This window comes from Saccoglossus kowalevskii, chromosome 6, assembly GCF_978046115.1.
Source record: "Saccoglossus kowalevskii chromosome 6, keSacKowa6.1, whole genome shotgun sequence".
Classification (NCBI taxonomy): domain Eukaryota; kingdom Metazoa; phylum Hemichordata; class Enteropneusta; family Harrimaniidae; genus Saccoglossus; species Saccoglossus kowalevskii.
Window position 1 is genome coordinate 29,293,226 of NC_140646.1, and position 14,619 is coordinate 29,307,844.

The 14,619-nt window shown below is 35.3% G+C and overlaps 1 protein-coding gene across 2 annotated transcripts in view; it reads right to left on the minus strand.

The window, feature by feature from the left end:
* Positions 1-14,619, minus strand: part of LOC102803404 (protein Jumonji-like) — a 57,557-nt gene that overhangs the window by 3,866 nt on the left and 39,072 nt on the right. Inside the window, exons 6-19 of one of the 2 annotated variants that reach the window (XM_085500332.1) lie at positions 14,396-14,466; positions 14,205-14,286; positions 12,171-12,296; positions 6,690-6,755; positions 5,915-5,972; positions 5,607-5,737; positions 4,810-4,892; positions 4,150-4,185; positions 3,295-3,480; positions 2,954-3,068; positions 2,615-2,797; positions 1,762-1,892; positions 325-505; positions 35-148 (exon numbers count right to left, since the gene is read on the minus strand). In XM_085500332.1, the coding sequence (XP_085356458.1) occupies positions 35-148; positions 325-505; positions 1,762-1,892; positions 2,615-2,797; positions 2,954-3,068; positions 3,295-3,480; positions 4,150-4,185; positions 4,810-4,892; positions 5,607-5,737; positions 5,915-5,972; positions 6,690-6,755; positions 12,171-12,296; positions 14,205-14,286; positions 14,396-14,466 (1,563 nt within the window). The remainder of the gene's footprint in view (positions 1-34; positions 149-324; positions 506-1,761; positions 1,893-2,614; positions 2,798-2,953; positions 3,069-3,294; positions 3,481-4,149; positions 4,186-4,809; positions 4,893-5,606; positions 5,738-5,914; positions 5,973-6,689; positions 6,756-12,170; positions 12,297-14,204; positions 14,287-14,395; positions 14,467-14,619) is intronic. The other variant, XM_085500333.1, reaches the window with a different exon arrangement.

Sequence of the window (14,619 nt, forward strand, 5' to 3'; positions counted from 1 at the left end):
TGAGATTATATGCCTTGATGTAAGAGTGGAATACCTTTTCATATCTGTACATCAACTTAAGACCATTACACGCTTTACTGCCTCCTTTCTTTATATAATTTAATGCATGCTGTAAACAGTATGTATCCTCTTCTTTATCATTTACAACCTACAAGAACAACAACTATTAGATGACAGATGATAGGATACACCAAGTACTCAGCATAGAACATAATAACATTATGGTTTATAATTCAGTTTTGTCCAGTTCAAATTCTATAGAAGCCAAAGTGTGATGGCCATTGGTCTATTTTATTTTCACTTAGTATGTGTTCAAAACTTTACCTGTGAGAGGTGACACAATTGTTGACATGTATCACATCTTTTATCTTCCGGGTCCACCTGTATCTTCAAAATTTTCTTTCTTCTTAAATCTTGATTCATAACAACATTTGTCACAGCCATCTTAGCCATAGATTTAACACCTGTCAACATTAGTTGCTCACGTAACTGCAATTCAAGATCCCTAAACAGAATACAATATATTTATCACACGACATACATGTATACATGTCTGTTATCAGCAAACTTTGGTTTCAACATTATTATCATTGAATAAGAATACAATGATTTAATACTACAATGATAAATAATAAGTAATAACACAGCACACCCATTCCTCCACCAATGGTTATGATGAGGCCAATTCTTCCACCAATGGTTATGCTGAGACCAGGCCCTGTACCAATGGTTATGCTGAGACCAGGCCCTGTACCAATGGTTATGCTGAGACCAGGCCTTGCACCAATGGTTTGCTGAGGCCAGCCTTTCCACCAATGGTTATGCTGAGGCCAGCCCCTCTACTTATGGTTATGCTGACACCAGTTCCTTGATCAATGGTTATGCTGAGGCCAGTTCTTCCACCAATGGTTAAGCTGAGGCTAGCTCCTACACCAATGGTTATTGCACAAATGGTTATGCTGAGACCAGCCCCTCAGCTAATGAATATGCAAAGGCCTCTCTCCTTTGCCAAGGCCATCTCCCCCACCAATGGTTTGCTGAGGCCAACCTTTCCACCAATGGTTTGCTGGGGCCAGCCACTCTACTAATGATTATGCAGTTCCTTGATCAATGGTTATGCTGAGGCCAGTTTTTCCACCAATGGTTAAGCTGAGGCTAGCCCCTGCACCAATGGTTATGCTGAGACCAGCCCCTCAGCTCACTCCTCACTCCTTCGCCAAGGCCATTTCCCCACCAATGGTCAAGCTGAGGTCAGCTCCTGTACCAATGGTTATGGTGAGACCAGCCCCTCAGCTAATGAATATGCAGAGGCCTCACTCCTTCGCCAAGGCCATCTCCCCACCAATGGTCAAGCTGAGGTCAGCTCCTGTACCAATGGTTATGGTGAGACCAGCTGCTGCACCAATGGTCAAGCTGAGGCTAGCTGTTGCACCAATGGTCAAGCTGAGGCTAGCTCCTGCACCAATGGTCAAGCTGAGGCTAGCTCCTGCACAATGATTATTCTGAGATCAACCCCTCCACCAAAGGTTATGCTGAGGCTAGCCCTTCTACCATGCTTATGCTGAGGCCAGTCCCTGCACCAATGGTTATGCTGGGGCCAGTTCTTCCACCAATGGTCAAGCTGAGGCTAGCCCCTCTACCAATGGTTATGGTGTGATCAGCCACTCCAATGGCTATGCTGAGGCCATTATTGTAGTTAACATCCTAGTACGTTTTTGTTATACAAACATTTGTTGATGCATGTCTCTTCTTATTTCTCACCTGATAAGTTTCAATTCATGTAGCAAACACTCAATTATTTCTGTATTGCCTTTAGTTACTTCTATTGTAGATGCTAGACATATTAATCTCTCAAATGAAAACATAGGAGGAAGACGTAGTTCTTTAGTTACCTGAGAAAAATAATCATTTTGAGAATTGTAGTTTGTCTGTAGGATTGAACTCAATCAGATTGCAGGTCTCAAGCATTGTACTCATACATAAACTATGTGAACAACTGAAGCTATATTTAGACCATGTGTTAATGTGTCTGGCCAAGATTTATAAACAGAAACTGCAAAGTGTTTTTACTGATCTTCAACTTTGTGACCAGGTATTTCAGTGATGGCTCTTAATAATGTAAATCAATTTTTACAGTTTAAAGATATAATATACAACAACATTTCTGACCACTTTTTTTCAAGATTTTGTTTTCATATAAAACCAAATAAAAACCAGACTGTGGTCCATTTCTGCCACTGATTCAGATCAAGGTCGTGATGTCACTTAAAACCCTAGCATTACCATCTAACCTAATTATATATTCTGAGCATGCTCAGATGCTCTGTCAGTGCAATAGGAAGAGGTAATTTTGGATGAATATCTTGGAAAAAAAATTGCCTAGTTTCATTGATATCTGCTGCAGAATTTCTGAAAACATAAAGGAGACATAAAGGGGGATGGACAGAAGGAAACCAGAAATTAGAATTAATAGTCGCCTTTCAGGCTACGTCTGAACGAGGACTAAATACGAGGCAGGTAAGGGTTGGAAATATTCTGGGAGTACTATAATTTCAAGAAGCAAGTGAAAAAGTATTCTTAGAGGATTTTATAGAGATAATCACTATAGACTTACTTTATTGGCTTGTGTTGCAAACTGGACCCATGATGGCAAGGCATAGTATATACACTCAGATACATTGTATCCACAGCATATACTGGATGTATAACAACCAGGGAATGTTACTAAGTATTCTCCATTCTCAATCACTACACGTGTTATTGGCACACCCTCTTTGGCTAAATTGGTTGGAGACACCTGAAAGGAAAGTCAAGTATAGATAATTTCAATAACTAAGAATGTCTGAACATGGCAATAAAGTTAAATAATTATGAGCAACTAAGGAGGTCATTATTATAATCAAAACATCAAGTCGATGCCTGCCATAGTTAATTATAACTGAGATTTTCTCACCATGACAGATGATTTAGCAAGATAATTACGGTTGGAATTATTGATACACATCTCGGGAACAACTGATTTCATGACAGTTTCAAACTTCTCTTTATGACTATGCGGCACACAATACCTGAAATAAATACAGTGACATAACAGGTATAACTAATGAGTAAAACCACAGCATGGTTTAGTCTCGGCCAATATTCCCACAATGCATCTCATCAGATCGGAAGATATAGAATAGTGGAGCAGCCAAATGGACAAATGGACACTCACAATGATGGTAAATATAGAATAACTCAAGATAGAGCAAGGTGAGCTCTTTAATGTCTATGAAAAAAAAAAATCAAGATTACCATATTTTATCAGCACCAGTATGTTGATATTCCACAAATGGCAGAGCATATGGGTCATACTTCCAGAATTCTGTGCTGTATACCATTCCCACTTTCAACCAAGGAATAGTCACATCAGGTTCGCTTCCAAGATGACTTAACAGATTACCTTGGTTACGTGCTAGGTTATTTAAATTCCAATTGTGCCTAGGATTCATAAGATAAGAGTATGCAACTTTCAGAACATTATACAGTGAGTGATAGTTAATGAAAGTCTCACGAGAATCTAACACGTACTAATGTTGAACTTGATTACATTCTATGAATGTCAATCATGTAGCATCACATAATGCAGTGTGTGCTTAGAAAGTTTCAATTGAGCAAAAAATCAGCAAGATATATGCAAAACACACGCATTAAACACTTTTTGTATCATGTTCAAAAATAATCTGAGATGAATACTAATCAGATTTTTCACATACGCAATAATTTACATCAGTATTTTTAGAAATGTAGGTTTGTCTTACAATTTTGTGATCATGATCACATTTCACGCAACTTTTCAAATTCCAGTGAGATCTTCATTGCTTACCACACACTAACATACCCCCAAAATTCTTGATATCATATATAAACAATAAAATTATAATAAATAAAATATTGTATTAATTGTTGAGTAGGATAATACGATGTACCAAGTATGATTTGTTGATGAAGGTTAACATCACAGTTTTGTAAAGCATAAAACAGTAGCAATAGATGACACTGTTGAATACATACAAGGATTTAATAATCATGGTTAAGCATTAGGTGGTTAATGATATCCATGCAATGCACTCAAGCAAAACAAAACAATTTATTAATTATCAGACTTACTTTGCATAGGGATGTGATTTGCCTGTGGGAAACCCACTGCAAAAAGTGAAAAACAATGATCAGTCCCTTGCAAAAAAACACAGCCAGCCACATAGATGGTATGAAACATGAAGTATGTGTCTTTCTATAACTCCTATTAGAAAGCTTAGCATTAAGCTTATTCAACTGAACAATTCTGGCAAACTTTAGAAAGTCAAACATCAAAATGAGTTTACATTTCTAACCAGCATGGCCACAAAATGTGTAAATTGCCAAAACATTATTTTTTTTTTTCATTTCCAGAACACAGATCAATCAATATAAATAATTCATTCTGCATATGGGCAGGACATTCTTGTGCTGTACACATTCGCAGTGTATTTGATTTGAAGTTAATTTTTTATACTTTAAGAAAGGTCAATTGTGTTTGTATACAATCTTCAGTGACAAATATTAAATGTACATTTGAGTGATCAAATTGAAACTAAATGACAGAATATATGAAGTAATCGAAATTAACACAGACAACACTATTAAAGATAAAATTTACAAGAAGTTGGAGGTTCATAACAAAGAGCACATTGCATCATGTATAAAGGCAACTGATGATTATATGGTGCTAGTTGAGGGGTACTGAATCATGCGATGCTATAAAGTGTGATAAATGTGAAATGTTTATACCTGCCAGCTACTGATGTATCCACTCTTGCCCACTGTACTGCAATGTGCTGAGATTTCTCACTCACTAACTTCCAGTATTCTTCCTGCAGGAAAAATTATAATATTAAATTACACGTACAGCACATGTATTGACATCTAAATATTGATTTCAATGAACAAGAACCACCTGTAAAAGAAGGCAGCAGCCTAATGTCATCCAGTGGTAGGGTAATATTAATTTGAACATGTGAAATGTACAAAAAGAAAAACGTAGGCAAACTACACATGCACATGTAATGGTGGGCAGATCATTGCATAGGATGGATATATCATTACATAGGATCAGAGCATAAAATGGGAATATGACTACATAGGGTAGTAAAGATTACTGCATATGGTGGCAAGATCCCTGTATAGGGTGGACAAGGTCATCATATACATGTATATAATTTTGGTAGTTATCATCTAATTAGAATGTTGGAACAAAACTATGACAATTACTCAAACTGACCTTTTAAAGAAACAATTTAAAGGAATTCAAAAGCAGGTAAGTGGCGATTGGCGAAATATTATTGGAGATATCAAGTGCACAAGAAAAGTTCACCACAATGACAACAGAGGACAGACATTTTGCCACCACTTTGACATTCCCTTCACTCATTACGGGCAAGCCAACAAAGAAGAGAACAGTTACAGTCGAGAAATTTGAGGGGAAAAAAAACAACTTTATTGCCATGTTCAGACATTCTTAGTTTATTGAGATTATCTATACCATCTACAGGATTACAGGGATAATGTGTACAAGATTACATTCTTACCTCAACATCTGTCACAGTTGGATCATTTTTGAAACATAAATTCATCATATTCCTTGCTACTCTGAAGAACTGAGTTAAAACAACTGATTTACCCTTCGCCACACAACTATTTCTGTCATTTTCTGCAACAACTGAAGGATGATTAAAAAATCACAGTTGTCATGTGATCAAATTGTGTGTAAACAAACATTGTATTTTCCATCTGCATTCTATACCAATAGCAAATATTGATTTTTTTCAAAGTACAAGAAAAAACAAAAGATATATTTCCAGCTACGAGCAGAACATATGAATAATAGCATTCTAACCTCTTGGCTTACGTTGTCTTTCCAAAATCACTTGTCTCTCAAGCTTCTCTTTTTCATCCTATTGAATAATATGTGAGAAGATTCAGCTGTAGGGTGAGTAAAATGTAATCGAGAAACTCTTAAAAGAGTTTCATATCAAAATTGTCATTAGTAGATTGGGCACAGAGCGAAAAAATAACGCCTCTAAAAAAGTTGCAATTAATGAAGAAGTGAAGAATAAACCAGTATTGAACATCATATGACTAGAAAGGTCTGTTAAGTAGGTAATTAAGTCAGAATGCACAACAAGCCTCAAGTTAACTCCTTAAATCAACCACTTCTGTCTGGTTATCTAAATCAAGTGACTTTTGAACAATTTTCACAATTGACAATTTTGAATTTTCAAACACAAGACTATACAGTGATACTGAAGTAAGTTTGGCACAAGTTCATAGATGGACATTCTAAACTTATGTATTCTCACAGAAAAAACCTAAACTGATATACCTGATCACCACAGGAGAGTATTCCTTCCATCAAAACAGACTTCTGAACAGTTCAAATATGATTTTTAGATCGACTACAATTTTCTTAATGCCATTAGAAAAGTCAGAATTTCAGGATTAATCTTTAGAACTAGTTTGGACTGCGTTTGATGACGCAATACAACACCTCAGATGACCAGTTTCCAGAAATGTGTTGTATTTTCAAATTGGTAATGCACAAAAGTTTTATTCAATATCTTACTATTGATTGATATGAGGTAAGTATGGCTAAACATTTGAAAATTACTTACCTTGCTCAGCATATCATATGATAATAAATATTTACAATAAACATCATCCAACCTGGAAATTTGTGACTGCAGAAAATAGAGAAATTGAGATATCCTTGAAATATACAGCATTACCATGACTACCAGTACAACAGTACACAATTTACAGGTGACTGGTACATTTATTACACCACTAGTGTTGAATGAAGGCATGGAATATAACCAACTTCTTACCATATCAAGCAATGCAGATACTAAAGTCAGCAATCAAGGAGTTCGATTGGCTCAAAGTATCAGTAGCTCAACCTCTCCTGCTTGAAAACACACAGAGAAATGTCTTCTAATAATGGATGCAAAATGACAACTATACAGTTTTGCCATTCTTACTATACTATTAAAGGCATTGTCTGTACCAGCTGTACCACAGCTATCTAGTGTAATGGTCCAAGTCTTGTAGGAGTATTTAGTGATACAATGTTACATGCTGTGACAATGGTCCAAGTCTTGTAGAAGTATTTAGTGATACAATGTTACATACTGTGACAATGGTTTAAGTCTAGTAGAAGTATCTAGTGATACAATGTTACATGCTGTGACAATGGTCCAAGTCTTGTAGGAGTATTTAGTGATACAATGTTACATACTGTGACAATGGTCCAAGTCTTGTAGGAGTATTTAGTGATACAATGTTACATACTGTGACAATGGTTCAAGTCTTGTAGGAGTATTTAGTGATGCAATGTTACATACTGTGACAATGGTTCAAGTCTTGTAGGAGTATTTAGTGATACAATGTTACATACTGTGACAATGGTTCAAGTCTTGTAGGAGTATTTAGTGATACAATGTTACATACTGTGACAATGGTCCAAGTCTTGTGGAAACATTTAGTGATGCAATGTTACATACTGTGACAATGGTTTAAGTCTTGTAGGAGTATTTAGTGATACAATGTTACATACTGTGACAATGGTTCAAGTCTTGTAGGAGTATTTAGTGATGCAATGTTACATACTGTGACAACGGTTCAAGTCTTGTAGGAGTATTTAGTGATACAATGTTACATACTGTGACAATGGTTCAAGTCTTGTAGGAGTATTTAGTGATACAATGTTACATACTGTGACAATGGTCCAAGTCTTGTGGAAACATTTAGTGATGCAATGTTACATACTGTAACAATGGTTCAAGTCTTGTAGAAGTATTTAGTGATACAATGTTACATGCTGTGACAATGGTCCAAGTCTTGTAGAAGTATTTAGTGATGCAATGTTACATACTGTGACAATGGTTTAAGTCCAGTAGAAGTATTTAGTGATACAATGTTACATGCTGTAACAATGGTTCAAGTCTTGTAGAAGTATTTAGTGATACAGTGTTACATACTGTAACAATGATTCAAGTCTTGTAGAAGTATTTAGTGATACAATGTTACATACTGTAACAATGGTTCAAGTCTTGTAGAAGTATTTAGTGATACAATGTTACATACTGTAACAATGGTTCAAGTCTTGTAGAAGTATTTAGTGATACAATGTTACATGCTGTGACAATGGTCCAAGTCTTGAAGAAGTATTTAGTGATACAATGTTACATACTGTGACAATGGTTCAACTCTTGTAGAAGTATTTAGTGATACAATATTACATACTGTGACAATGGTTTAAGTCTAGTAGAAGTATCTAGTGATACAATGTTACATGCTGTGACAATGGTCCAAGTCTTGTAGAAGTATTTAGTGATACAATGTTACATACTGTAACAATGGTTCAAGTCTTGTAGAAGTATTTAGTGATACAATGTTACATAGTGTAACAATGGTTCAAGTCTTGTAGGAGTATTTAGTGATACAATGTTACATACTGTGACAATGGTCCAAGTCTTGTGGAAACATTTAGTGATGCAATGTTACATACTGTAACAATGGTTCAAGTCTTGTAGAAGTATTTAGTGATACAATGTTACATGCTGTGACAATGGTCCAAGTCTTGTAGAAGTATTTAGTGATGCAATGTTACATACTGTGACAATGGTTCAAGTCTTGTAGAAGTATTTAGTGATACAATGTTACATACTGTAACAATGGTTCAAGTCTTGTGGAAGTATTTAGTGATACAATGTTACATACTGTGACAATGGCCCAAGTCTTGTGGAAACATTTAGTGATACAATGTTACATACTGTAACAATGGTTCAACTCTTGTAGAAGTATTTAGTGATACAATGTTACGTGCTGTGACAATGGTCCAAGTCTTGTAGAAGTATTTAGTGATACAATGTAACATACTGTAACAATGGTTAAACTCTTGTAGAAGTATTTAGTGATACAATGTTACATACTGTAACAATGTTTCAAGTCTTGAAGAAGTATTTAGTGATACAATGTTACATACTGTAACAATGGTTCAAGTCTTGTGGAAACATTTAGTGATGCAATGTTACATACTGTAACAATGGTTCAAGTCTTGTAGAAGTATTTAGTGATACAATGTTACATACTGTAACAATGGTTCAAGTCTTGTAGAAGTATTTAGTGATACAATGTTACATACTGTGACAATGGCCCAAGTCTTGTGGAAACATTTAGTGATACAATGTTACATACTGTAAACAATGGTTCAACTCTTGTAGAAGTATTTAGTGATACAATGTTATGTGCTATGACAATGGTCCAAGTCTTGTAGAAGTATTTAGTGATACAATGTAACATACTGTAACAATGGTTCAAGTCTTGTAGAAGTATTTAGTGATACAATGTTACATACTGTAACAATGGTTCAAGTCTTGTAGAAGTATTTAGTGATACAATGTTATGTGCTATGACAATGGTCCAAGTCTTGTAGAAGTATTTAGTGATACAATGTAACATACTGTAACAATGGTTCAAGTCTTGTAGAAGTATTTAGTGATACAATGTTACATACTGTAACAATGGTTCAAGTCTTGTAGAAGTATTTAGTGATACAATGTTACATACTGTGACAATGGTCCAAGTCTTGTGGAATCAATGAGTCATACAATGTTACATGCTGTGACAATGGTTCAAGTCTATGTCTATGTGATAGGAAACAACTGTTTCCATGAATTTTGCAAGCCAGAGTGGCTATTTTACTGGAGTCCAGAAGACGCAGAATCAAAGCAAATGTTGCCCTCACAAATGCCATTAAATCATCAAATTATGAAAATTCCTACCTTATATGGTTTGAAGAAAGCAACAGTTTTGGTTAACTTAGGCTTCTAGTGTAGATGATACTTTTTAGAATTATGTTAACTGCTCAAAGTGACTAAGTGTTCAAAAGGTCGTTAACGGTGCGAATACATTTTTTACTAGATGTTAAACAACTTGACAATTCAAAATATTTACATGCCAAAGTGGCTGACGTGTGGGAAAAAACCCACATCGCATTGCTTTTAGTGATATCCGATTTTCAAATACGAGAAATATACAATATATAGCTACTACCATTAACTGCCAGTCACACAATATTAACGACAGGGTCAAAAACAACATAAGAGGTAGAAAATATGATTGTTTACACGTGCAACATGCATTGATGTGTTTACTAGTAATCCACAAAACACAGCATAACTAATACAACCTAAATTACAGCAATTCCAGGCATTGATTTGACGCCGAAGTAGTGCTAGATGTTGATAACTTACTACAATAGGTTACACACTATGTTTTCCAATTTACAGAAGTTGTTACAAATAAGGCAGACGGCATGTCTCCGATTTGAAGCGCACCAGAAGGAAGCTCGCCCATAAAAGTGGCGGTACATTAGTTTTGAACTTCTCCTTCAATAAACGATCGAGGCTCTCAACTTAGTTTCCTACTTCAATTTGCGTCACATGTTATTTCAGTGAGCGCATAAAGTGGTGGCACTGTAAAGAACGTTAGTTAGAGTTATTTTACAGAACCAGCTGACCGACTGATTATGGCAGAAATGTTGATCAAAGTGCATTATTTCTACTATGGAAATATCCGTATCACGCCAATCTATATAACCACTAAACCGGGATATATTAAACTGAAAGCTGCCTGCAAAAATGTCCTATGAAGACTTTGTCCAGTATATCAATAATGAAATTGAATACATAAGTAGAATGGATGTTATTCGATTATTAGTTCTCGACGATGAGAACCTTTTGGTTGCCACTAAATAATGCTGATGCTGCAGCTGTTTTTACACAAAACTCATTTTTATTCAAAATAACACCTCCATGTTTACTCAGTAATCACCTGACTAATTCGTGGTACATATCGCAGACCTTTTTTTTTCAAAAAGCCAGAAACAAGGGCTTCAAGAAAATATATATTTTGCCATGCTTCAAAACACTTTTCCACTTGAAAAACGCTTTTACTTTTTAGAGCATGATAACTCCACCGTATCCGCAAACAGCTTATCACTAGCAACACACGATCACACGTCCGGGAGGGTTGCCGCCATACATACACCATCTTCGAGTAGTTTTGTTGAATTTACCCTTCGTAAATGCTCGGTCTCAACGTTTTATAATATTCGACATAGTCTATAACGTTGTCAGTTTTTTAGTCGCGGATTGGTCGCTCTTACGCTTTCCTGGCAGAATACTCTCGCCATGGTAACAAACCTTTTGACGATATTATAAGCTGTCTGCTTTGAAACATCACTTCAATTTCCAATCTTCAATTGGTTTTTCGACTCCTTGCTTCTCCATTGTGGTGTTTAAACAACTTGGACAAATTCCGCAATCAACACGATGACTGACCAAAAAGTCTGGGTGCATCAGACTTTGTAGCAAAAATAGAAAACATTGTGGGCAATATCTGTTAATCATTCCTCTGATTTGCAGTCGATGTTTATATTTCTAGTTGCAACTTAGGTAAATGTGAAAACAAAGTGTGTAACCTATTGTAGAATATTATCTATATCTAGCACACTACATCAGAGACAAATCAGTGCCTGGAATTGCTGTAAATAAGACATGAATGTCTATGTTTGAAATAGAAAGCTTAGAACGAACCTAAGTGTATTGAAGAAATAGAGAATATTTAAAATAATTTATAAATAGTTTAAAGACTAATAATTTAAGTCTGCTATTTGAGATGCACAATGTGATCCACAGTATTGAAGTTTATAATAAGCACAGAAAATTTTTATTAAAACAAAAAAACACATCATTGCACATCTCTGGTTTATTCCATACAACAATCTATCACAGCAAATTTGAGTGATACATACTGCAGAATTTATGAGAAAATGTTGCAAATGTACAGACTGACATGTCGAATGACCTTAAATTGTACCTGAACAGGGAGCTATAATGCTTGAAAACTCAGGATACTCACTGCCTGGTATGTTCCAGGTACAACCAAGGTCTCTATATAAAACATCAAAGCAACCCCGACTGACCATTTTCAATAAGATGTTTTTGGACAGTTTGGGCACACTGTCAGTGGTGTCTTTCGTTATGCTATTTTGAATACTTGGTCAATTTGAGCAGTATCACCTGACTTACAGATTTAGGCATCCTCATTGCTTCCGCTATTTTCGTCCAACTCTTTTTGTCATTGATATTCTGTAAGCCACCAAACTGAGCCATCGTCTGTGAAAATTTCACCAAATCCACCTCACACCCAGCGACCTAAATATAGGGATAAATAATAAGTAACAAGAGTTGACAATGCGCAGTTCCTGTTTGGAATTCCCAAAAGTCAATCTCAATTTTCAGTACAAGTCATATGTCTACACCAAGGACTCATCATCAAGGTGCATTATCTGTGTGCCAGATTCAGTTATTGTACTCAAAAGAAACTACCATGGATATCATAAAACACAGCATGATTATTACAACCTTGCCTATTGTGAATCTAGATTAAATAACAAATAAAAATTCAGTATGGATACAAACTAACAATACACTCGCTGCCTGGTACAATCTAGGTCCACTCAAGGTCTCTATGGATAAAATATTGAAGCAATTGAGCTAAACATTTCCGATAAGTCTTCGAAAATAGCATTTTTTACTAAAAATTATACAAATAATTACTAAAATTAGAGAATTGAAGGAGTTGTCACAGAATGAACAAGTCATTGACAATAACATATTTATATTATAGGCATGACTATCCAGGTCATATCCATAATATCGACATACATGTATTAGACACGACTCTGTGGACGTGCAATCATTTAATTTAAAGAAGATGGTCACTAGTCAGCTACATGTATTTTGGATTTTATGGTGGCAAAAATGCACATGCACATGTTTGATATGATTCTTATGTACTGTAGAATACTTTATTTTCGCTTGGAATTTATTTTTGCTATTTTCGCTGAAGGGATGATTCCGTGAAAATAAAATCCAGTGAATATACTTTTTTTCCTATATTTCACATTAAACTCATGAAAAAATCAGTGAAAATAAATTCCAAGCAAAACGCCCAAAAAGCCTTTTCAGCGAAAATTAATTCCAGCGAAAATAAAGTATTCCACAGTATGTGTAGAGTTTGAACTTGATTGGTCCAGGCATGACAAAGGTGCATTATTGGCCGCCAGTTAAGTATTTGGAACTGAATCCTAAAAATGAAATAAAGTGTGTCATGGTTCCATAATGTTCAAAGTTTTAAACAAAATCCATATATGCATGACTGAGATCCGGATCGTGAATGGTGAACATGTGTGATTTTGATACATTTTCAGCTGTAAAATCAGATCACAAAACAATTGCATGGGCATACGTCTGATAGAATGTATGTTTGATGTTTACACTTGATTGGTCTTGGCATGTTGGATATGAAACAGAATGGCATTCTACCAAACAAAATGGCCACCGATCAAGTTTTATAAATGACATTTTCCCCCTTCATTAATAACAATGATATAAGCAGAGGAAAAAACCAAATAGCTGCAAGTCAGCCATTTTTGTTTGATTCTCAAAAAAAATCACCAAGTCCTTCTTCGAGAAATGGTTTTGAAGATGTTTACATGATTTTAGACAAAATGACAGTCAATTTGACAAATTTCATTATTAAAATCACAGAACAACACAACGTATCATCTATGAGTAAAGTTTCTATATCCAAACTTTCAAGTGAATCAGGTGATATATTAGGAAGGAATCAGCATGGGCACAAAAAAAAAAAATAACCACCAGTCGTCAGCCTTTTTTTTGAAAAAAATTGAATAGACAACTCGGAGGAACAGTTCTGAACAATTTGTGTCAAAAATGGCTGGCAGTTGACCATTTTGAGTAACTTGACCTGCATATATACACCCAAACATACTGTCTTTGTCTAAAATTTGTAAAAGATTGACTGACGTGTATTGCCCTGGATGGACGGGACTTGAATTAATAGTTCCCGACTGAGCTTCTTCCAAACAGAAAGTAATTAATATTTGATATCACCAACTGTCCTTGCCACTGTCAAGTGCAATTTATAACATCCAGCATTTTATAAAGTCTGACTCTTATGAATTCAACATTTTAAAGTAAGTACATAACCTATTGCCCAAATAAAAATAACACTGGAGAGTAAAATCCTATACATACCAATGGCGATGTGGATAATTTCACTCCCTGATCGGATAAATGTTTTTTTATACACTGTAACTGCTGAACATTAGGTCCCCATCTGAAATACAATAATGACATCATTATAAAAATAAATGACTGCTTAAAGGCTATGTGGTTCTAGTGGAAAAAAACTTTGTACTTTTTACACAACTATTATGTGTACTTGCCTTTTATTCATCATTTGGACATACTGTATTTGTGTACTGAACCTCATGTCTTCATTAAGTTTACACTCAGGCTGAGAAAGAAACAATTATCAACTTACACAGTTATTTATCAAGAGGTATAAACACAACAGCATTCAGTCAAATCAGTGTTCTCTCAAACCACCAAATGTTTGAATATATTACCCCTTTTTAGTGGTTGAGGCGCCACTGTACTCTTTTAAACG